Raw genomic sequence first — 23,825 nt, 5'->3', positions numbered from 1 at the left:
GACCCGGGATCGAGTCCCGCATTGGGCTCCCTGCACGGAGCCTGCTTCTCCCTCTGCCTGTGTCTCTGCCTTTCTGTGTGTCTCTCATGAATAAATAAATGAAATCATAAAATAAATGTAATAAATAAATAAATCATAAAATAAAATGTCCAACTCTAACCGTGGAATTGTTTGAATTCTGTCAAATTTTGCTTTATGAATGTGCACAAACTGCAGGCAGGAAGTCCTTTTTCTCTGCGTTCTCTACCTTAGGGTTATGGCTTTATTCATAAGTGCCTCCTCCTCAGCACCTCCTTGGTTCTTCCTCCCTCATCCACTTTGCAATCCTGTGTTTGACTGCAGTGGTCAGTCCGCTGATACGTAACATCACTAAAGATGCCACCAGACCAGAGTCCGCTGTCACAGGGTTACTCTGTCCCATTGGTTATTTCTTCCTCTTCTTTTCCTGCCTTCTCTCGATTTTTTAAATTACATATTGGCTTTTTTTTTTTTTTAAAGAATTTTATTTATTTTAGAGACAGAGTGTAAGCAGGGGGAGGGGCCGAGGGAGAGAGACTCTCAGGCAGACTCCAGGCCGGCTGGCGCAGAGCCCAAGGCGGGGCCCGATCTCACGACCCTGAGATCATGCCCTGAGTGACACTGAGAGTCGGACGCTCCACCCACTGAGCAGCAGGTGCTCCTTGGCTTCTTTCTAATATTCTTTTATACTGCTCAGGACTCAACTATGCTTCCTGAAGTGGAGTATGTTTCTCATCGACTCCAGAATCCCACCGGAAGCTGATCCGCACTTCTCCTTCAACTTTCCTTTTTGGTTTTCTGGTAATTTCGTTGTCTCATTGATTGGTTTTCTCTTCACCTATATCTGCCTTTTAACTGCTCTTTTGCATCTTTAACTTTAGTGACTTATTTCTAGTTGCTCTGTGTCATCTCCTTTAGTTTGGGGTCATTACTCCTGTCTGCTTAAGGTAACTAGAGGGCCGCAGTGGGTGGGAGTAGATGGCCGTTGGGGGCCGGCTGCACAGGGGTTCCAGGGTCCCAGAGCAGAGCCCTTGGAGACGGGAAAGGGCCGGAGCAGAGGCAGGACGTGGAGCCCTCCCTGCGCTGACGAGCGGCGGAGAGACACGGATGGGAAAGTCGGGTGGCCGCTACGGGAGCTGGAACAGAGCGGCTGTTACCGTCAGTGCGTCCGCGCTGCGCTGAGTCACGTCTGTGAAGCTCACAACTGGGCCCCTGGGCACCCAGAGCCTTCCCGGCCGGCCACGCTTAGCCTTCCTTGTCCCTCCACTGCCATGCTCCCTTCCCAGCAGATCCAGAATCACCCCTTAGCTGAGCGTACACCTGGACTCCGCACTTTTGTTGGTTTTTATTTTGTTCACATTGGTTAAATCTTAAGTTGAATATAATTTTTTATACACAAGAAAATACTTCATGTACCTATGCCGTAAGACAGGTAGGGAATGTGTTGGGAATGTGTCTGGTGCAAATGAAGTATTTACACCCATGCACGGAGTGTCCTCAGATGATTGTCATTTCGGCCTCACATGTCGTATGTGGGTCATGCCAGGAAGGAGTAGATTGCCAGGCTCTGCTTGGAGTACTTTTGTCCTATAAAAATAACTCCAGTGGATGGAATGACGGGGCCACTAGTAGTTCACCCCTTTGACCATGCATGGCAGCCAGGGTGGGGATGTGCTCGCTCGGCTCCATGATTGTGGGACGACGGCTGGGGGTGGCCACAACAGCTGGTCTGGCTCCACCCTTAGTAGGGGATATCGTTCTGATAGTACTGGATCATGTCATAGGTCCGGCTCCTGGAAGGAGAGCAGAGGGAGGCTGCGGGGGACTGTCTGGTTCTGGGGCCCTTCACCCTTCTGAGTCCTTCATGTGTGCCCAGAAAGCTGCACTCAGGAGGTGCCTTTTCCCCTCCCTGAAGGTGCAAATGCAAATTTGCAGCCCCTCTGGCCTCCCTGCCAGCCCCTCTTCAGGGACACTCCTTCTCCCACCAGCGACCATGGCTGTGTGAGCCCCGTTCTGCTCTGTCTCCTGCTGGGACTTCTCAGCCAAATACCTGCCCTCGGTCCTGGGCCTACACCCTGGACCTGGGGATCCATCGAGAGGAGCTGTCCCTATTAGGTGCCACTCTGGCCCCTGGCCTGGCATGTGGCACACAAGTGAGACCCTGTCCTCCTGTCCCGTCACACCTCCTAGCACATGCCTTACTCTGCCAACAAAACAATCAGAAGAGACCTCCCTCATCCTGCCCTCTTGTCCAGGTCCCCATGCTTGCCCTTGAGTTACTTCCTGTTTCTCTGCTCCTGTCAGGCCCACCCTGGGCGGCTCGCGGTGTTCCTCTTAGATCCCACATCTGTACCTCCAGGGGGACAGGGTGGCAAGCTCAGCTCCAGGTCCACCCAGGTGCACAGCCCAAGCTGTGCCTTCAGAACCAGAACCCACCTCTTCTCACAGCTCCCCTGTCATAATGGCCAACTGGCCTGGTCCCCCTCCGCCCTGCCTGTCACTGCCCAGGCAGCAGCCGGAGGAAGGTGCGGAGAAGCAGGGGTGGGGCCAAGGCCTCTCAGAGCTCGCTGTCTCCTCACCCAGCCTGCTGGGCTGTGCTCACCCCTCACCACAGCTCACTTGGCCTCACAGCCTGGGCCCCAGGTGGGAAACTATGTCTTTAGGCCTCTGTTGGGTGTTCCCCTCGGCAAGTCTTGGCCCCTCTAACCCAGTACCCCAACACTCTGCGAGGGCTTCCTTCAGGACTTGTGGGACAGAGAGTCCCCTGGGACAGCAGCATCCTCGTCACTCAGCCCCGGTGCGGCCCCGTGCAAGTGCCCAGTGAACACTGGTATGGCAGGTGGCCCCGGAGGGGACAGCGGAAGGGGACTCACCTGTTGCTGAGGAAGCAGCTCTGAATAATCTTCATGATGAAATTTGCAGCCTCTCTCTCCGTCATGTTGGGGCTGAACCTGTGCCTGGGGGCGAGGGCCGTGTCAGGGCTGTCACGGGGTGGGGTGGGGGGCGCACCTCACCCTCCAGGCTGCCCTCACCATGGGATGTGGTCTTGCAAACAGACTATACTTAGCATTTGTGGGAATTTGTTCAGGGGAGGGTCAGCCCAGGGAATGTTCCCTTTTGGAACAGCTGTAAGGGGCAGGGACATTGTCCCCAGCTGGCTCTGGCGGACCTTCCCTTTCCCTGGGGGAGGACCAGCATGGGGTGACACTGCTGCAGCCTCAGGCCTGGAGGCAGGGGCGGGTACTGCCTGCGTCCTTGAGAAATGAGGGGATCCCTGGGATGTCTGCAGCCCTGGCGTGGGGAAGGTGCCTCACCCAGGAGCCCTGTCGGCTCTGGGGTTCCCAGGAGTGCTCTGGATAATGACCACATTTGCCAGCACTCAGGAGGCTCCCACCTGGAGAGGACAACTGCCCCACAATGGGTTACGCGTCTGCCCAGGACCTACTTCAAAAGCTTGATTGTCTGGCCCCGGAAGCAGGGCAGGCCCGTGTCCAACATGAGAGTGACCAGAGAGACGACCGCATCCATGTAGGGCCTGGGGAGAGGCAGGGAAGGAGGCGGCTTGAGCAGGGTGGTCCTGCCCGCAGTCCTGCAGCCCAGCCCCCACCTGACAGCTGCACACTGCGGCCCGGCTCCCTGGCACCTCCGCGGTCACCAGGGCAGCCCCCTGCGGCAGCTGGGCTGCTCACACACCCTTGAACAGGCTGAGTGTCCTGCCTTGGCCTGCCCACTCAAGGCCTCCAGCCATGGTTTCTGTGCCTGGCTGAGGAAGCGCAGGCGTGCTGTGCGAACACACCCTGACACTGAGTGGGCGTGATGCAGGCTCCAACAGACTCTGGGTTAGAGTTCAGGTGTCACAACACTATTGTGTGGCCTTGGCCGTGTGCCACTGAAGCCAGGACAGTAAGTCTTCAGCGTGCAGCCTGGGAGATGGCAGATGCTCAGGTCGGGTGGGGGTGAATGGGGAGCTCAGAGCGGGGAGCCCAAGGTGTTAGCAGGCAAGGCCACGACCCAGGAGACTATGGAACATGGTGGGACACTGACCCCCAGGGCAGGAAGTCACTGGCACAGGCTGCCTGGGGCCAGGAGGCAGCCTCTAGCACCTGCCTTGCTCTTTGTCTCTAAACTGCAGCCCCTCCATCCACAAAGGGGCCTGGGAAGGTCCCATGGGACCTCTGAAGGCTAGCCTGGCAGGCTAAGTGGCAACCAGGACTGATGCCAGCCTGCCCACCCTCTTCCCCACTGTCTCGGTACCCCACCCCCCGCCCCCGGGCCTTCCCTGGGGCTCACCGCACAGCCAGGTAGCCACGGACACACATCTCCATGAACCACTTGAAGGGTGTAGCCTCCATCTTGCCCCCCATGATCATCACCATCTCATCCGTCAGCTTGATGTCTGGTTCCCAGCCAAGGTTGCCGCCCGGTGAGCTTTCAAACATGAAGCCAAAGTCTGCAAAACCCCCAAAGCCATTCTTGATAGGATCAGGTGGTAGGGCAAGATGTGGGCGTGCCTCAGCCACCGGCTCCCCATACCCCACGAGCTGGCCACAGGCCATGTTTTCTTGGGGATAGCAGGGGTGGGGGTGGGTGGGAGGGGGCGTGGCAAGCAGGCAAGAGAGAAAAGAGGAAGTGGAGGTAGGAAGCCAGGCTGGAGCAGAAATGAGGCTGGCCCTGGGGCTGGGAGAGCCATGCTCTGCCCAGTTCCAGTTTCGGATGTGGTCCTGCTGCCACTTGCCCCCACAGCCTGGCAGCCAACAGCTCGTGCATGGAACCCTGACCTGGACCCTTCCTGGCTAGGTGACCCCAGCATGTCTGGCTCTTCTGTGGGGTGGGGATTGTCATCCTGCCCCAGGCTCTAGGGAGTGAAGGGAGAGGAGGAGGGTGGCCCTGGGGCCCGGCTGACCGATGTGGATGATGTGGCCCTTCTTGTCCAACATGATGTTGCCGTTGTGTCTGTCCTTGATCTGCAGCAGGAACAGCAGGAGGCTGTAGGCAGCCATGCTCCGGATAAAGTTGTAGCGTGCCTGTGCAGAGGGAGCCAGGTACTCATGGATGGCCCCCAAGTGCTGCACCTCCTAAGGCTTCGGAGGCGTTCTCCTGCCTCCCTGCCTGGGACCCTGAGGCTTGGGGGTGTCCTCTGGGCCCTTGTTTCCAGCCTTGGAAGCAGAGATCAAATCAGCAAGCCAGATCTTAGACACAAAAGGGATGAGTGACTGCATCTGGGCATTCAGGGGCAGCATTCCATTCCTCCTACCCCCACAGATTGGCTTCCTCCTGGGGAGTCCACCTCCAGGTTCCTTTGAATCCCAAGGAAGGTTATGGGGTACCCTGGTTTTACCTCCAAATGCATAAGGACTCAGAAAAGCAGGTAAAAGGGGAAGCAGGGTGCTGGCCCAAAGGCAGTGCTGGGGGTGGGTGGGATGGAGAGTGCCAGCAATCTCTGGTCTGGAGGCTGTCCTGCTGGTCACCTGCTGGAAGGCCAGGGTGGACTCGTCCCCATACTGGCGTGTGAAGTAGTCGTACATGCCGAAGTCTGTCTGGCGGCCCAGCTGGTCCCGAGAGGTACAGTCGGGGATGCACTCAATCACTCCGCACTGAGGAGGAAGGGCCAGGTGCTGAGGCCTGCAGGCATGGGGAGTACCCTGCCCCAGGCTCTTGCCCAGGGGAACTTACCCCGGGGGCGGTGGCTACCACCCGGTAGGGGAAGACGAAGAGGTCCAGGCCAACCAGCTGGAAGATGTTCTTAAAGAGGTCAATAATCTGCAGAGCCAGCATGTCCTGGAGGCCAGGGAGACATAGAGGTGCCCTATGTCTGTGCTCTAGTCCACCTGACCCCCGGCAGCCCTGCCAGTGAGGAAGGAGGGAGGGAGGCCACAGCAGAGCAGGAGTCTGGAGTGTCTGGCCTCAAGGATCATCATGCTGGGCTGGACCATCTGGCACTGGACTGAACAGAGCCCGTGCTGTCTGGTGGGGGATGCAAGTCAGGGGCTCCTGCTCCCTAGGGCAGTTCCCTCTGGATGGCCAGGGGATGCACAGTGGGTGGGAGCTGCTGGAGAGGGCCCTGGGTTTGGCAGAAAGCCCGTTTCCTCCGTGGCACCTCAACTTAATGTGGGAAGCCAATCTCTGGTTTTGTCCGCCAGGTGCAGCCCCACAGGGCACCTGGAGCCTCAGGGAGGGCAGGGCTCGCTCGGTACCTGCCGGCAGTCGTCTCCCACTTTGAAGATGGCCGCCTGCCACGAGATCTTTTGGCCATCAGCCTCGTGTGCGCCACACTCATCCTCTGCGTCGGAGCGGCACCGCAAACCTGCACATGGGGCGGAGGCAGCCTGTTAGCCCGGAGGCAGGGAGAGGCCCTCTGTGGGGGCCGGGGCAAGCCCTGCTCACATGCCTAGAACCCTAGGAATCTAGGAGATGGTCTCTGCAAAGCTCCAAGGAGGCCGACAAGGCCCAGCAGACACCCGGCGTCAGTGGGTGGAACCACAGGGCCAGGGGTCTCTTCCAAAGAATGTTTAAGCTTAAATGAAAGTGAAGATAGAGCCCCCTTTTCACTAGAAGTGGGGGCCCAGGTATGCTGGGATTAGTGGCGGGCACTCTACACTGGGGGGCAGGAGTGTGTGTGTCCACACCCTAGGGTGCCTGGGAGGATTTGTGTACCAGAGTGCAGGGAAGGCCATGGAAGGCACGTGTCCCCATACTGGCAGCGGGGCACTCCCCCTTTTTGGGTTGACTAGGGTCCCCCCAAATTCATGCCCACTCAAAACTGCAGAGTTGACCTTATGTGAAAATAGGATCTTTGCCCATACAGTCAAGTTAATGAGGATTAGGGTGGGCCCTAATCCAATGACTGGTGCCCTTATCAGAGCATAAAAATCTGGACGGGGTACACAGGGAGAAAGGCTCTGTCCTCACGAGGCAGAGGTCGGAGTGACGAGGCTGCTGAGGATCACCAAGGAAAGCCTGGAAGCTGGGAGAGATACACGGAGCAGATTCTCTCTGTGGAACCCTTCTGAAAGAGCACAGCCCTGCCAACACCGTGATGTCACACTTCAGGCCTCCAGAACTGTGGGGGGCTATCTCTGCTGTGGAAGCCACCAGTCTGTGTCACTTGCACAGCACACCCCCCTCCCCAGAAGCTCTAGGCCACTTAGCCCCAGGAAGGTGCCTCCTGGACTGGACGGCTGGCCTGGGGCCGGCCTCCGGGGATCTCTGTCACTCTACACCAGCTCCACGCCATCCCTAAACCAGGCTTCAGGCGCACAGCGGATGGACGTCACCTTTCACAGGACAGTAACTAAACATGCCCAAAGAACCTGGCATCTCCAGGGAAAACACTTAGATCCCAAACTGTGTCAGAGATTCTTCACTGACCTTCTTTTTCAAGTTCACTAACTCCACATCGTTTCACCTTAAATTTAGCCAGATACGGGGCTTTTGCGGCACTGAAAAACAACAGAAGGAACATGGCACGGGAGCCAGAGCAAAGGAGAACCTTGTGTAAGGGAGCTGCTGACAATGGGTGGCCTCTCACCTCTGCATGGGTGTCCCGGACTTGTAGTCGATGTCCAGCACGATGGCCTCAGGGTTGCTGGGCAGGTAGCAGCCTGTACAGGGATGGAGCGGAAGTCACAGGGAGCCCAAGTGTGAACCCCCGCCCCCAGACGGGGCTCCTAGGGCCTCATCTGGGCACTTATAACTTCTCATTCTGGGGCCATTAGGGGTCCATCCTCCGATAAGTGGTCTTTCCCTGGATCCTCCCTGATATCTAACAAAGAAGCCGCCACCTCCCAGGAGACACTTCTCCAGGAGGACGCACCAACCCTCAGCTTCACAGACCCAGCACCCTGCTCCTTGTGGCCCCGCCAGCCGTCCGCTGCCGGGTGCAGGGGTGCCTGCTCTCACAGGGACATGCAGGAGCTTCCTACCCTGCCTGTGTGCACCCGGAACCTCCTCAGCTCTTGGACTCACCCCACTGCCTGGAGCCCCCCCTCTCTCAGGGTACATGTCAAGTGGGGAGGACAAGAGAAAGCCCATTCCTGGTCAAGGAACTGGCAGGTCCCCCTGGGCTGTGTGTGCACGTGTGTGTGTGTGTGTGTGTGTGTGTGTGCAAGCCTTCCTGAGCCCCAGGAAGTGGGAGAGATTCCTACTGGGGAGTGGGCTTCTAGGAGGGGCCCTGCAACAGGAAGGACTGGGTTTCCTGGGGAACAAAGTGAGGCCTTGCTGTGGAGTCAGGGGGGCTTTGCCACCAGGGGGAGGAGGGGCACAAGGACCATGCCATCGCTTCCCTGTTCTCGCACCTTCCTTCCCTGGCCGGCTCCAGCCTCTATCTCTCAGGACTGCTATCTATTGTTCTGTTCTGGAGTCCTGGCTGGCTCTCCTGTGCCTCTGGGACAAGATCTGGTGGCGTGGGCTGCAGGGGGCTGGGGGCTCATGGACTAGGTGAACTGACATGTGGACGTAAAAGCTTCTCTGAGAAGCTGAGCTGCCTTTTGCACCAGGCAGGGCAGGGAGTTCAACACAAGACAAGGAAAGGTCTAAACCGAGGATAGCCAGTGTGAATGTTTGCACAGGATGGCCACGGTTTTGAAAACTGCTTGTGACAGTAGTTAAAAACGGAGACTTGTGAAGTCTAGATTTCCAGCTTGACTTGAAAAGGCACAGAGCTGGCTGCACTGGGCTCAAATTCCCACATGGCAATAGTTGGTAGGCACCAGGGAGCAACTTCCCCCTTCGGGACAGGCACCCTGTCTCTGTAGCCTGTGTTCCTATAGCCTGTGTTCCTGTTTCAATGGGGTTCAAGAAACCTCTAGAATAACAACTGCCAAGGACAGTACCTGGGCTTAAAAAAATAGAAGGCAGCAAGGAAGATAGTGTCAGATGAGAAGTGGCTCCTAGCTCACCAGGGGCAGAATTGTGGAGAGGGACACCAGGGACCCAGTGCCCAGCCTCAGCAGTTAGTGGAGCAGTTAGCCGCCTCCCTGGTCCCCAGGCCCGCCCTGCCTTCCCGCAGGAAGAGGCCCAGCTCACCTGGCTGCACTTTCACTTCAGACAGAGCTGACAGGCATGCCTTCTTCCTCTCATCACCTTTAGGGTAGGGCCTGAGAAACAGGACAAACAGCTTTGCTTTGTTGCTGCAGGAACTGGCCTCTGGGCTTCTGGGGGGCAGTGCAGGGCCTCTCCTGTCTGCCTCTCCATTCCTCTTCCAGTTCTAGCTACTACTGAGGGCCCTGCTAGGTCCAGTTCCTTCAGAGGCGCCACTCTGAGGGGGCCTTGCCCTGCACTCGTCAGGGGCCAGGTGGCCCCTGGGGGACCAAGGTGGAGTTTTCTGGCTATCTTTCCCCCATGCTTGTGTGGGGTGTGGGACGTTGCTGTCAGAGAAACACATGGCACATGGTGGGCTCTGGGGTCTATGCTCAAGTGCTGGTTCTGTTGTTTACTTGCAGCATGACCTTGGGCAGGCCCTTCTGACCTCCTGCATCCCTAGGATGAGGATGATAGGGTGAAGTGGAATCAGGTGCCTGACGTGATGTCCAGGGAATGCCCCCTCCCACCCCTAGAGGCCTTCGTGGGCCAGAAGCTGCCAGTCACTGCTCTACTTAGTACTGGGCCCAGGCAAGGGCCTCAGGACATATAGGCGAGGCCACTTGGTGACTAGGGAGACAGAAGCCTGAGCACTGGGGTAGCCAGAGGAATGAGGGGCCTGGGGGTGGGGGGAGACAGGCAGCCAGTGCTCCCCCTGCTGGGGCCTCCTCTAGGCACTTGGCCTATTGATGACTCTGGGGCCCTGGTCCCACACAAATGGGCAGTGCCACTGGTGCCCAAGGATGATATCAGCCCTCCCACATGGATGGCCCGGTGGGTAAATCAGTAAAAGGACACCCACCAGGAGCTACAAAGGAGTCTGGTTTTCCTAATACCCCAGGACCCTTCAGAACTTGGAGAGCAGAGTGGCCTCAAAACTATGGGACAATATCCAGAATGAAACTAAGGTATGTTTTCTGAAATTCGCATTGCTGTGCATTTTGCTATACTTTCAGGGGACCTGAAAGGCCAGGGCAGAGATTCCCAACCCTGGCTGTTCATCAGAATCAGCAGGGGTCCTCCAGGCAACTCCCATGAGCTAGGACTGAGAGACGCCACTTACTTGATAATGGCTGACACATTGGTGATCTTGTTAAAGAAATCAAATTCCCGTTGGTAAAAGTCCTTGGCTGGGCCGGACAGGGAGCCAGTGATCTCCTCTACTAACTGCTCCAAGAGGTCGCCAATGTCAGCTAATAAAGAAACCAAGAAGGTGAGCCTACGGCTGTGCCATTGAAGGCTCTCTAGGAAAGTCCACGTATTTGTCAGATGTGTGGTCCAGATGTTCCCCAGCACCTAGGCCAGCTGTCCTGAGTGTGGTCTGCAGATGTCTGTATGGTTTCTGGGACCCTTCAGCAGACCCCATGGTCAAAAATATACCAATACGTCGTTTGCTCTCCTTGCTGTGTAGATGCTTGTGAGGCTGTGCAAGCAGTCAGCCAACGTGCTAGTGGCCACTGACTGGATCCCCGTGGCTTTGCTCCCATGGTGTGAACAAAAGCCAGTGTCACTAAAAATGTCCCTGGTGGGATGCCTGGGTGGCTCAGCAGTTGAGTGTCTGCCTTCGGCTCAGGTGTGTGATCCTGGAGTCCCATGTGCATCCCTGCAGGAAGCCTGCTTCTGTCTCTGCCTATGTCCCTGCCTCTCTGTGTCACTCATGAATAAATAAAATCTTAAAAAAAAAAAAAAGTCCCTAGTGAAGCAATAAACAATGACTTATTTTATTAAACTCTACTCTGGGGACACCTGGGTGGCTCAGCGGTTGAACATCTGCCTTCAGCTCAGGGCGTGATCCTGGAGTCCTGGGATCGAGTCCCACATCAGGCTCCCTGCATGGAGCCTGCTTCTCCCTCTGCCCGTGTCTCTGTCTCTCTCCCTCTCTCTGTCTCTCATGAATAAATATATAAAATCTTTAAAAAAGGGCAGCCTGGGTGGCTCAGCAGTTCAGCACCGCCTTCAGCCCAGGATGTGATCCTGGAGACCGGGGATAGAGTCCCGCGTCGGGCTCCCTGCATGGAGCCTGCTTCTCCCTCTGCCTGTGTCTCTGCCTCTCTCTCTCTGTCTCTGAGTAAATAAATAAAATCTTAAAAAAAACAAAACAAAACAAAAAAACTCTACTCTGAGTCCATCTTTTTGATATTCTGGGTGATGAAATGGGAAGTAGTCCAACTGAACTAACTTTTTTGCAGGGATCGTCACTTTTACCTAAAAGAGTGACTGATGGACAAAAATACAGTTATTTGGACTTAGGTATATGGCAGATATTTTCTTGAAAATGAACAAGGTGAATCTGCCATTTAAGGAAAATTACCAAGTTTTGGAAAACCAGTGTCTGTGACTGTGAGCTTGACAGCTTCCCAACACTTGAAAATGTTTCTGTTTTGTAAGACTCAGAGGGGGGAGCGCTAATACCTGTGATTTGTAATGTTACGAAGTCCTGTGGGGGGTGGGAGGTGTGAGTGCTGGGTAGACCAATGGACTTTAAAGAAAGAGCATGAGAAACTCACTGATATGGATCAAATCCACATCACAATTAATTATTAAGAATTTGTCACTTAGGGGCACCTGGGTGGCTCAGTTAAGTGTTTGCCTTTGGCTCGGGTCATGATCCCAGGATGGAGCCAAATGTCAGGCTCCCCGCTGAGGCTCTCCCTCTCCCTTTGCCCCTCCCCCTTGCTCATGGTCTCACTCTTTCTCTCCAATGAATGAATAGAATTAAAAAAAACAAACAAACCCCAAACCCCCACCTATCACTTAAAAACAAAACCAAACAAAACCTATCACTTGCTGTGTTTGGTGCAGTATCAACCAAGACTATCTGTAGTAACTGGAAAGATGACAAAACCCCCCTTACTTTTCTAGCTCCTTGTCTGTGTGAGGCTGAACTCCCTGCATTGACTTCAACCATAACAACATATTCCAACAGGTTAAACGCAGAAGCAGAATGGGAATCCTGTTGTCTTTTACTAAAGATGTTATGACATTATTACAGACATTAAAGAGATCTGCAAAACTGTAAAGGAACACCTCTTCTCACTCCTTTTTGAATTATTTTTCATAAAAATATGTTATTTATGTTAACATGTAATGAGCTTATATTTTTAAAATGTTTTGGTCTTATTGTTCAACATTGGTTAACACAGAACTAAAGCCCGCGTAAACGAAAGCTCATTGGAGGCCTCACTAGTGTTTAAGGGTGTGAAGATGTGGACAAGCTGTTTGAGAACCATTGCCCTGGATGGCCACCTGGTCCCCACATTGAATTGCTGGGTCAAGCGCAAGGTGAGAAGAAGCTCTCACATGTGCTTGGGGAGCCACAGGATGGTACCAGGGTAGGCAGGGTGTCTGGAGGTGAGGTTGGCAAAGGCTTCATGAAGGAGGGGGTCCTGATCCCGCTGCATGTTAAAGATGAAGTGGTCCCACTAAAGGATGGGAAGCAGAGGGATGAGCTGGGGCAGCACAGACCCTGGAGGGCTCTGGAGTGTTAAAGACGGGGGGGTGAGGCCTGAAGGAAGGTGACAAATACTCACGGTCCTTCTGGTGCCCTTCTTCATCCAGATAGATGTTAGTTTTCATGTTCCAGATAAATTGGTGCGCCAGAAGCTGGGATTTGGAGGCTGCCCACAAAATATACTCTCGCACGTAGCCCATCTATAGGAGAGCAAGGTTGCCATCAGCCCAGGCCTGGGCACCTCTCCACTGAGAGATACGCTGACCCAGTGCAGGAATGGACTCCCAGCACTTGCAGACCTAGCCAGAAGTGAGGCCCAGTGGTTTCCGGCTGTGTGAGCAAGCTTGTCTGGGTATGTGTGAGCCCAGTCCAGGGGCTAGGCCAAGTTCTAGCTTGCTAGCTGGCTGGTGGGGCAGATGGGGCCCCAGAGGTGGGGTCTGCAAAACAGGAAGGAACCAACTTTTGTTTCCTCTGTGCTTTCCCCTGGACTCGAAGAACCATAACTTTTCAAACAATTTCTGCTATTGTCAAGTATGAGAAATGAGTCGGCTGGGTACTTAAAACTCAGCTATAAACTGGTTGTTTAGAACAATGTTCCACAGTGATGGGCAGACTCCAGAAAATTCTAATACATAGATAACTTCTTCATTAGTTGACACACCACAGCCACTATCCTAAGGACCTCTCCTCTTTTTCCTTCTTAGTCATTTCTGCTACTCATAACTCCAGTTTTAATTACCCTTTCCTAAAGTTAAAAAAGGCACTGGCCTTTCTGGAAGACTTCTGGAGGAGTGACCTCTCCCCTGACCACTGCAGTTTGTGGTCCCACATCTGGTAAAGTATTCTTTGGACAGATGTCCTCAACTTGGCTGGTTGGGCTTACCAAGCAAGTCAAACTTCAAATAACTCCTCACCATGGGTTTCCCAATGCTGTAACCCAGCAAAAAGATCTAAAGATAAACTATGAACAATAAAGTTGTAGTGCATTTAAATTAAAGTTTGCATAGCTTCTGGGTTGGTGGAGGTGCAGGGAGAGCCAGGCACCTGAAGAACATGGAAGCACTACAATCTTCCCACATCTCTTGCCTTATGCTGCCCTTCCACCTGGATGTTCTGAGTTATATTCTTTTATGATAAACTGGTAATGTGGTCAGCTTTGCCGAGACCACAGAGGGGACTCGGTGAACTAATGAGGAGACTACCACAGGGAAGTGGAGGCAGGCAGCTGTCTGAGCAAGGAGGAAGTGTTATCAGTCACTGAGGCCCATGGAGGCTTCTAGCTTTGGGAAAAACTTTAGCATTTTATTCCTGTGTGTTTCCTAATCCATTTAATATCTGCTTTGCTAGCCAATTTAGTTGAAAATGAATATATGTATATATCCTTTATAACGAATTATACAAACAGTGAGATAATTCTAAAGTCAAAAAAATTACTAAGCATGGCCACTCCACCCTGTTTGCTCACTCGCCAGCCATTTTTACAAGTTTTGGTCTTTCTTTCTTTCTTTCTCTTTCTTTCTTTCTTTCTTTCTTTCTTTCTTTCTTTCTTTCTTTCTTTCTTCTTTCTTCTTTCAGATTTTATGTATTTATTCATGAGAGACAGAGAGAGAGAGAGAGAGAGAGAAAGAGAGAGAGAGAGAGAGAGAGGCAGAGACACAGGCAGAGGGAGAAGCAGGCTCCATGCAGGGAGCCCGACGTGGGACTTGATCCTGGGTCTCCAGGATTATGCCCTGGGCTGAAGGTGGCGCTAAACCGCTGAGCCACCAGGGCTGCCCTTATCTTTCTTTTAAAAACAATATAAGCAAATATATTTGTCTCCTGTCAAGCTCAGACTTAAAAAAACAAATCCTAGAAATGGAAAACAAGAAAGAAACCAATGAAACTAGTTGAGTCTTGAGTTGACATAACCTCACAGAGAAGAATCATTTCAAATGACTTGAAAATGAAGTAATTTGCAAGGGCACCTGGGTGGTTCATTCAGTTAAGTGTCCGACTCTTGATTTCAGCTTAGGTCATGATCTCAGGGTCCTGAGACTGAGCCCCACATCAGGCTCTGTACTGGGCTTGGAACCTGCTTGGGATTCTCTCTCCCTCTATCCCCCCTCCTCCTGCTTGTATGTGTGCATTTGCTCTCTCAAAAAATAAAAATAAGAATTGAGTAGGGACCCCTGGGTGACTCAGTGGTTGAGTATTTGCCTTTGGCTCAGGGCATGATCCCAGGGTCTTGGGATCGAGTCCCGCATCTGGATCCCTGCATGGAGCCTGTTTCTCCTCCCTCTGCCTGTGTCTCTGCCTCTCTGTGTCTCTCGTGAATAAATAAATAAAATCTTAAAAAAAAAAAGAAAAGAATTGAGTAAGCTAGGGACTTTGCCTGTGGTTTTGCCACAGCTTGTCTGTCCCAGATTGCAATTCTTTTTTCCCCCAAACAAACCCATTTTTTTTGCTAGTAAGATGAAATTAAAAAAAAAGAAAAAGAAAAAGATTAATCTGACTGTATGTCCTCAATGGAAAATACACCAAGAACAAACGACAAAAAAATCTGACCCAATTTTTAGTAATCACGCTGGTGTTATAATAATATTGGTGTTGTTATTTTGAAACCAATAATATAAGTAGTGGAATAATGCAAAAACAGTATGTTAATGTTATTAGGAACTAATATTTTCAGTATTAAAAGATTCAAACAAAATCAAATTAAAAAGTCTACAATCCTACGTTTGAATTGGAAATATTAGTATAATCTCATGATGTATTTTTCTAAAAAACAAAAAAACAAAAAACAAAAACAAAAAACCAAAACAAAAAGAACAAAACAAACAAACAAACAAACAAACAAACAAAAAAACCAAAGCAAAAAGCTCTTTCTACTGGGAAGGGCTAGAAACAGTGACCATCTCAATGGCAGTGAACATGCTTAGCGTTTAGATTATGGTGTCTCAGTAAAATGAACTGAAATTCCCCAGAAAATAGGTGATTCCAGGTCTGAGGAAGAAAATAAGAAAAACCTAAGGAAAAAATCTTGTCTTTCCTGGAAAGCAAGGTTATCAAGGACTAAATATCAAAGGACAGACATTTGGGGATTCCCAGTAGTCAGAAAGATGGGCATCAAAAATAACAAGTGGACTGGTACATACCAAACACATCAAAATCCATGAGTTTATAATGATTTTGGGGGGAAAAAAGGAGAAAAACTCATAGTCATCTTTGTATAATTGCTAAATAATTCGCCCTATTTTGACAACTAGGGAAAAAAAAAAGAAAGGAAAAAATGTATCAGGATTTTTGGAAAGTAGTTTATGTAAAACAGTAGCCAAATAGAACAAAGTGCTGCTTGCCTGACTCTGCATATGCTAGTGGCAGCGCCCACCTACGCCTCTACGCCAAATGCAGCCCAGCGAGGCCTCTGCATGCCAAGCCCAGAGCTCTGAGCATATCGCCTGGAGAGCATAGTGTTCTCTGGTGGCCACCATGATGTGTTCACATGGAGGTAGACACAAAGACCCAAAGAGTAAAGGGACAAGGATTTTGGAGGGGAGGGAAATGAGTATCTGGAGAAAAAGCACATTGTGACAGTCCCGTTAAGTGCTGAAACCAGGGTGAATAAATTTCTGCACATTATCAAAGCTACCTGGGCAGAGACACAGGCAGAGAGAGAAGCGGGCTCCATGCAGGGAGCCCAACTTGGGACTCGATCCTGGGTCTCCAGGATCACCTGGACCGAAGGCGGCGCTAAACCGCTGAGCCACCCGGGCTGCCCTGGACTCAGTCTTTAAAGGTTGGCTGCAGGTCTACAAGCACTTTGGTCTATGGACTAAGACCGAGCATCCTGCCAGTCCATGGGGAAGAAGCTAGCCCTGGTATACCCAGCCACAGCACTCATTGCCACTGCAAGGGCTCAGCTAGAAAGGGGGGCTGATGTTCTATGCAGTGGGGAGCAGAACTGGCAGGAGAAGAAAAGAGGCAGCTGCTGCTGTATTCAGACTCCAGCATAGGTGGATGAGGGTTGCTGAGATGAAGCATGGGCAGTGTGGGTTCGGGGTTGAGGTCACCCCCCATGTTGGGGTGTGTTTCTGTGCCAGGCCCTGGGCTAGGCATCTTATGTACAGGTATGCTGTACATGATGGGCTGAATTGTATTCCTCCCTCCCAGTCCCCGTGGACTGAAGTCATACGTGCCTAAATGGGACAGTGTCTGGAGATGGGCCTTTAAAAGAGATGACTATGTTAAAATGAGATTAGGGTGGTGCCTAGTCTAATCTGATGTCCTTATAAGAAGAGAAGATTAAGACACAGACACACAGAAGGAAGCCCACAGGAGGACACAGGGAGAAGGCGGCCATCTGCAAACCAAGGAGAGAAGCCTCAGGAGAAACCAATCCTATGGGCACTGTGATCTCCGACTTTCAGCTTCCAGAATTGTGAGAGATACATTTAGCACCCCCCCACCCCCACCCCCCACACACACTCTGTGGTTCTCTGCCAAGGCAGCCTAAGCACACACTATACATACATCATCTTGTCTGACCCTCCCCCCATTTCCCACTGAAGAGATGAGGGAGCTGGATTCAGGGACTAAGGAAGAGGTTGGCAGTATTTCCAGAGCCCATCCACCCTGCACAGCAAGACGGGGCCTCAGGGTGAGGTGGGGTGAGGGGAGCCTCCTGGACATGAGCAGCCACAGCTTCAGTGGGGATGTCCGTGAGAAGAGCTCAGAGACCGGGTCACAGCCTGGCGGTCATGTTCCCAAGGCCCCATTCCTGTTGCCAATGGCCCCCTCCCCACTGCCAGGCACAGCTCTCAGAGGGAAGGAAAGCACACGCTGGCACAGCCTTACCTTGTCATACCTGAGGGCCTGTACAATCTGGGGGATGTAGAATAGGATAGCATCCTGCAAAGGAGAAGGACAAGCAATTGTGACCACCAGGAAGGGAAGACAATTCCTTACCTCCAGGACAGTGAAAACAAATGCAACACAGATGGCTGTCCCAGGGCCCCACTGGAACGGCCCTGCTGTCACTCAGCCCATGGGACACCATCACGCTGGAGATCACAGATGACTGAGAACCAGGGAAAGCCAGGACAGCAAGGAAATGGCCAACAGCTTGAAACACATAATGGGTGAGAAAAAGCAAAAGGAATGAGGCTCCCGTACCTACAAGGATCGGGGAAGGGCCTGCTCATGTGTGTTCACTGCTGGGAGCCTGCTTGGGGACAAGGGGTGAGGTTACAGCAGGCCCATGTGTTGGGGCCTCCGTGAGTCAGCTACCAAATCCCTGTCACTGTGGCTGTCACGTGGGATCCCCAGGCTTCCTAATAGCCCACGGCTGGGCCATGTGCCCACACAGCCACAACTGGAACCAAACTCAAGTCAACTTCCTTCTAGAACTCAAATACCAAATTAAAATAAAATAAATAAATAATACCAGTAACATATCTGAATCAAAACGAAATCTATCTTCTATGACTGCCTGAACAGAAATGGGGAGGAAAACACGCTCTAGGATGGACCAATGTTTTATCAGGCCTACATTAAGTGTGAGATAAAGCCTGTCCTTCCTGTCTCCACCCGAACACTGGCTGGTAAGTCCCACCGAGGCTGACTCCAGACACGGGCTCACCGGTGGGAAGGACCGCAGGACTTTCACCCCATACTGTGCGGTGAGAGGGTGTGGCGGGTACATGCTGGAGAAGTAGGAGAGGCCCGTGGGTGGATCGGCGGGGGCCCAGCACAGCACGTGGCTGAGCTCCGGCGCATCAGCGTCGATGGTGTGCCAGGTGACCAGGAACTGGGAAAGAAGCAGGGAGGTGGTCTGGCACAGGCAGTCCCTGAGGCCCCTCTGGAAACACCCATCCCCAGCCTGTATCTCAGGGGAAGCCCCGAAGTGATGATGATAAGGCATTTATAATCACGTGGGGAAATGCTTCTAATACATCATGTAAAACAGCATAATTTCAACTAGGGTGAAGTACATTCAATATTTGTCTACTATGAGCATAATAAATGCCTTTATTCCAGAAGTCGAAAATCCAGGAAATCAGAAAAGTCCTTATACTGTTGATATTGTCAGGTTTTTGTCACATTTCTAGTTTCCAGGCATTTTGGAGGCAGTCATGTTTTTGTGCAGTTTAAGCCCAGGCCCCAGGACATGCTACGCTACCTTGATAGCCTCGGGGACGTCACTGACGGCTCCTGGGTCCAACCGAACGAGACGGGTCACTTCGTTGCCAATGGCTTCTGTGTTCTTGAACCTATGGCACATGGAGGGTGTGGGTAGGGTGGCCTCTCCTTCCTTCACGGGAGAGAGGGAGGTACAGGGGGAGCCCTGAATTGGAGGGATACAGATTAGTGCCAAGCGGCATCTAAACACTACGCTACTGACATATTGGTAACTTTGATCATAGATGTTTACAATAAACAGCATTATGAATGGTTAGGATAAAATGCCAGAACTATCTCAAACAGGAATTATTCTACACTCTCCATTCAAAGGACATCCCCCTTTACAGTCCTTGCCTTCAGAATATGCTCTTGCTCTGGCCCCCAAAGCAGCCCATCTACAGCATGGCAGCCCATGGTAGCTGGGAGAGTAGGTACAAGTTTTCAGGTGTCACTGCCCCAGGCTAACACAAGGCAGACTTTCCACAAACACAATTAAGTTGTGGTCCTGATCCAGAGGACTGAATTAGAACCAGAAAGAGGAAGCAATAAGTAGGCAAGTGTGTGCTCTTGAGGAGGAAACGTCCATCCCTGCATGTGGGGTAGATGCACTTCTGGGTGATTTAACACAAGGTCCTGGGAAGCCCCTTTCAGCTACTACTGGTCTAAGAGTTCTGACCTTGGAGAGCTACGAGGGGAGAGTTTATAGGACACATGGCTGCTGGCCACCTAATCTGAGTAGCTTGCTGCTCAAAGACCTGTGGGAACAAACCAAAAGGCTCCTCAGGCCTGCCTCCCTAGGGTGACAGCCTCCATGTGCTTCTTTTCCTCCTCAAATAGGACCGGGGACTCAAATGTGCTCTGAATGTGTTCTGGGGTCTAGGCACCCCAGGCAGGAGTCCGTGCTGTCTAACCGCTGCACAGAAAGACTGGGTCAACATCTAGGGCAGAGGACCAGGCGTCTAGGATCACCTCCCCGACCGTCCTTGGCAGGACCACATCATATTCCTCCCTGCTCAGGTGCCCTTGTACTGGACTTCTGGCAAGGCTCTCATCAGACAGGTGTGACTGGGGCCCACCTGGCTGGCAGCTGCACAGCCAGGTAAGGAGAGATGCTCCAGGCGAGGTTAACGTTGTCCTTCCACTGCTTCTCACTCAGGCTGATGTACTTGGACCTCCAGTTGGCCACACTGTTCTCTCCAGCCTGGTCCAGCTCCAACTCTGGGGCCGACAGTGGATTGTACCATGTGATAAGACGCTCGATCTCCGTGGCCTGGTGAGATGAGACATTAATACATCTTCTGTGTGCGCCCATTCCCAGTGCTGTGGGCATGTCAGGTATCACCTTACCAGCAGAGACAGCAACAGCGTCCTTCGCTTCATGTAGTACTTGTGTAGCTGGGAGCCCCGGTTGGTTTTCTTGGACATGCCTACAGAGGAAAGAGAAGGCACAAGTATGTTCTTCAGAGTTCACTGGACCACCCTTTACTTCTAAAACCCAGAGGAAGCTGTCTTTCAGTGCTCTGCCCACTGTCTGAACTGCCAGGTTGTGACTCAGATGGAGGGACCTATCAGGAAACCTTCAACTGACCTGACTTTTTGGAGATGGTTGACATGCCACTGGACAGGGGGTAGGTGTTGATCCAGCCTTGAGTGGCCTGTTGCCGAGAGCCGACTGCTATGTCCAGATTGCTCCGGGTGTCTTGGTTATCTGTGGGCAAACACATTGTTGCTTCCAGAATGAGGTATCTGGATTTTCACCAGAGATAAGGCGATCAGTGGAAGAGTGGGGGGCAGAGACATGGTATTGATGGATCTGCAGAATAAACCACCCTCTGGGAAATTTGTGGTTTTTTTTTTTTTTTTTTTTTTTTTTTTGTAAGTTCTACATTCAATGTGGGGCTTGAACTCACATTCTGCAATCAAGAGTTGCATGCTCCACTGCCTAAGTCAGCAGGTGCCCTGGGGAAGTTTTTTTAACCATTCTACATAGAAAGCTAACTAAAACGTATTATAGTCCTCCTAACCTTTTTAGTTTTAAAGATTTTATTTATTTGAAAGAAAGAGAGAGAATGCAGGCAAAAGGGGGGGAGGGGCAGAGACAGGGAGGGAATCTCAAGTAGCATCCCCACTGAGTGTGGAACTTGATTTGGGGTTCAATCCCATGACCCTGAGATCATGACCTAAGCTAAAATCAAGAGTCTGACACTTAACCAACTGAGCCATCCAGGTGCACCCCCCCAGCCTTTAAAATAGAAGAAAACAAATGTGCATAGTGATCCGGATAAATTACAAATAGTTCTCTCATCACCAGCATCATGCTGTCCTTTAACACAGCAGGAACTTGGGGCCCGTGTGAGCAAGCAAGGAGCGTGCTGGCCCTGCTATACGTGGAGCCAGGAAGATGCCTCAATTACTGTGCTTGCTTTTTAGTTTTCCTTTCCTTTTCCTACAGTCAGGTTGTCCTCTGTGGGTCTGTCTGCAGAAACCACGCTCTTCATCCCTACTTTGTGCTGTATAACCAGCTGTATGCTCAGGGAAACAGGAACATGTTTCTTTGTGGTTTGCTGCTTGCTTACACACCACAGCACCTTTTCCTTAACCCTGTCCACCCTGGCTTGCTCCTTTTCATCCTTGGAGACTCAGCTCACATGTCACCTCTTCCAGAAAACTGGCTTTGGCTCCCCAACTCCAGGGGGCCAAGGGCCTGGCTTTAAGAGGTGTTCCCATGATCCTCTCCTGTTGACATCACCTGTTGATTTGACTGCTGTCTCCTACCAGATGACAGCAGACAGTGCCTTACTCATCTTGGCACATGAGCCTTATCCCAGGATGGGCTTGTCAGATATGCAGTGGGGGCTGGTGAACAGGGCTGGTGCTGGGAGGAGTTATGTCATGTGGCCTCTGCTCAGGGCCTCCTGCACTCATTCATGCTGTCAGCTGGGGCTGGAGGACAAGCAGTAGCCAGGCAGGCTTTGGTCACTGTGCAGCACAGCCAAGGCCAGGGCTCAGTAGGACCCTCTCTGTTCTGACTGAGCTCCTTCAGTGCCCACTGGGCACCACTGTCCCGCCCATCCCCGTGCCTTGGCCCCACCACCCAGGAGCAGCTGCCCTGATGAGAATAATGCTTACCTGGGGGAACAAGCTGGCTGGCAGTCAGGTACTTCTTATCTGAGAACATGGCTGTCCAAAATTTAATCATTATGCTTATGTCTTCACGCAGCCTCTTTTCTCCTTGAGTAGGGAACTTTGGGGGGCAACTTCAAACAACCACAAGAGGGCAAGAGTTGAGTGCCTGGACTCTGGGACTGGAAGCCAGGCGTATTATAAAAGCATGTGAGAGGGGACACAAGTGGCCTCTTAATGACAAAAGGTGAACCCAGAACTAGTCATGGGCAACAACTATCTCATTCATTCTAATGGAAAAAAGTGTGATGATCTTCTGAGTCCTCCATGGCCACCTCTACTACTATCCCCAGTGTTCTCAACAGCCCTTGGCTGAATGGTGTGCTCCTGATGGATCGTGCAGTTGCAGCTGTCTCTATACAACACAATCTACACACTTACAAAACCCCAGGCTGTGCGATTCTTTGTGCAATAACCATTCATAGGAACTGGGAAGTTAAATGGATACAGTTATTCTCTTAAGTCAATTGAATGGGGGAAAATTTGTGTATGTTGCATGTTGGGAGGCTAGCTCTAAGCACAGACATGGAAATACAGCACAGGGCTGAACATATTCAAATCCAGGGCCACCAGAGAGCCAAACAAGGGCAGCGCATAAATCAGGCCAAACCATTTTGTGCCATGACTTCTGGGGATGTGGCGGCATTGGGTACAGCGGGCCATCACTGCACACTGTGTGCAGCATAGCTGGGGGAGTACCTGAAGTAGTCAAAGGCGGTTGAGTAGATCTTCTCGCGAAGTACGTTGCGAATGGTTGCATTTGGCACCACGTCAGCGTGCAGGAGGGCCAGTCCCAGAGTCAGCAGTCTGCAAAAGAACACCAGGGGCCAAGTCAGAGCGAGCCGCCCAGAATGCCTGAGGAGTCCCTACTAGTTCTAGTGTGCTAGGACTATGGCACCAGCCAGGTGACTGCCATTCAGGTTTATTGTACCAGAAATCCCTTAGGAAGGTTTTGTTTTGTTTTGAAATCTTCACTCTAACTGGGGGCAAATGAACAATTTGTGTTTATCTGCCTTAGTCAGAAGTTTGTCTATTTGCAAACTGCTTTCTGAGTCCAGTCACCCATAGGTGCTATAAAGGTAGAACATTTAATTCAAGCTAAAAGAAAAGAAATTTACTGAGCAGTTGGTTTTTGCCAGGCCAGGGCTACTCAATGGGCTTCTACAGATGGTGTTGGTCTGTGATGAAGTAGTACAGAAACGGAGAGGGGATAACCGCTCATTTCCACAGCAATTCTGCATTACTATGGTGGTCCAGTGTGAATCCTTTTCTAGTAATTTATTCTCATGCATTTTATAAAGGTACAGGTCTGTGATGGACTGGAAATGAAGGGAAAAGAGTATGAGTCCTTCACCTTCTCAGTGGTTTGAGAAGCGCAGTCCCATGGAGTGCCCAGTGGACTGCAGAAACATGGGTCTGAACTCAGGGGAGGGGCAGAAAGAGCAGGTGTTGGCAGTGGGCAGCAGGCAGGAGGAGCATACACTGAAAGGGGACCCTCACCCTCCTTCCAACTGACCACCCAGGCACCTACAGGTGCTCCCCACACCAGACTGACCCTGCCTGCTGTGTCCACAGCACCCCTGGCCATAGCACCATGCCTGAGCCTCCCTACTAGGTCACATATCCCCAAAAGGGGGTAGCCCCTGGTGTGGTTGGTATTTTGCATGGGCCTTGGCAAAAATCGCCTTGGGGTAGTCAGCACGATCAGAAGTTTTCTGTGAACATCTCTGAGGGGTAAAGTGACCTGCCCAAAGTCACTGCCAGCCCCTTAGTCTGAGCTTGTCACACCTGAGCTCTGACACACTACCTGCTGCTTCTCTCTCACCACTGTGTCACCAGAATCCTTTGGCTGCTATCCACCCCCAATCAATTTAGAAAGGCTGCCCAACATCTGGCTGCCCTAGGTCCATGAGTGAACTATCTTCTTGAACACTCT

The 23,825-nt window shown here is 51.9% G+C and overlaps 1 protein-coding gene across 1 annotated transcript in view; it reads right to left on the bottom strand.

The window, feature by feature from the left end:
* Window positions 1–1,344: 1,344 nt before the first annotated feature.
* PI4KA (phosphatidylinositol 4-kinase alpha) overlaps window positions 1,345–23,825 on the bottom strand; it is a 118,311-nt gene continuing 95,830 nt past the window's right edge. Inside the window, exons 35-55 of the mRNA XM_035706280.2 lie at window positions 22,589–22,696; window positions 21,836–21,963; window positions 20,295–20,414; window positions 20,054–20,133; window positions 19,783–19,976; window positions 18,705–18,795; window positions 18,165–18,332; window positions 17,381–17,434; window positions 12,627–12,747; window positions 10,160–10,289; window positions 9,043–9,113; window positions 7,547–7,619; window positions 7,387–7,457; window positions 6,213–6,322; window positions 5,692–5,796; window positions 5,487–5,612; window positions 4,922–5,042; window positions 4,309–4,468; window positions 3,464–3,553; window positions 2,892–2,975; window positions 1,345–1,811 (exon numbers count right to left, since the gene is read on the bottom strand). Coding sequence (XP_035562173.1) covers window positions 1,760–1,811; window positions 2,892–2,975; window positions 3,464–3,553; window positions 4,309–4,468; window positions 4,922–5,042; window positions 5,487–5,612; window positions 5,692–5,796; window positions 6,213–6,322; window positions 7,387–7,457; window positions 7,547–7,619; window positions 9,043–9,113; window positions 10,160–10,289; window positions 12,627–12,747; window positions 17,381–17,434; window positions 18,165–18,332; window positions 18,705–18,795; window positions 19,783–19,976; window positions 20,054–20,133; window positions 20,295–20,414; window positions 21,836–21,963; window positions 22,589–22,696 — 2,257 coding nt within the window. The 3' untranslated portion in view covers window positions 1,345–1,759. The remainder of the gene's footprint in view (window positions 1,812–2,891; window positions 2,976–3,463; window positions 3,554–4,308; window positions 4,469–4,921; window positions 5,043–5,486; window positions 5,613–5,691; window positions 5,797–6,212; window positions 6,323–7,386; window positions 7,458–7,546; window positions 7,620–9,042; window positions 9,114–10,159; window positions 10,290–12,626; window positions 12,748–17,380; window positions 17,435–18,164; window positions 18,333–18,704; window positions 18,796–19,782; window positions 19,977–20,053; window positions 20,134–20,294; window positions 20,415–21,835; window positions 21,964–22,588; window positions 22,697–23,825) is intronic.

Source organism: Canis lupus, chromosome 26 (assembly GCF_003254725.2).
Source record: "Canis lupus dingo isolate Sandy chromosome 26, ASM325472v2, whole genome shotgun sequence".
In the NCBI taxonomy this organism is placed as follows: domain Eukaryota; kingdom Metazoa; phylum Chordata; class Mammalia; order Carnivora; family Canidae; genus Canis; species Canis lupus.
The sequence above is the reverse complement of the archived record's forward strand: the minus strand, read 5'-3'. Positions and strand labels throughout refer to the sequence as shown.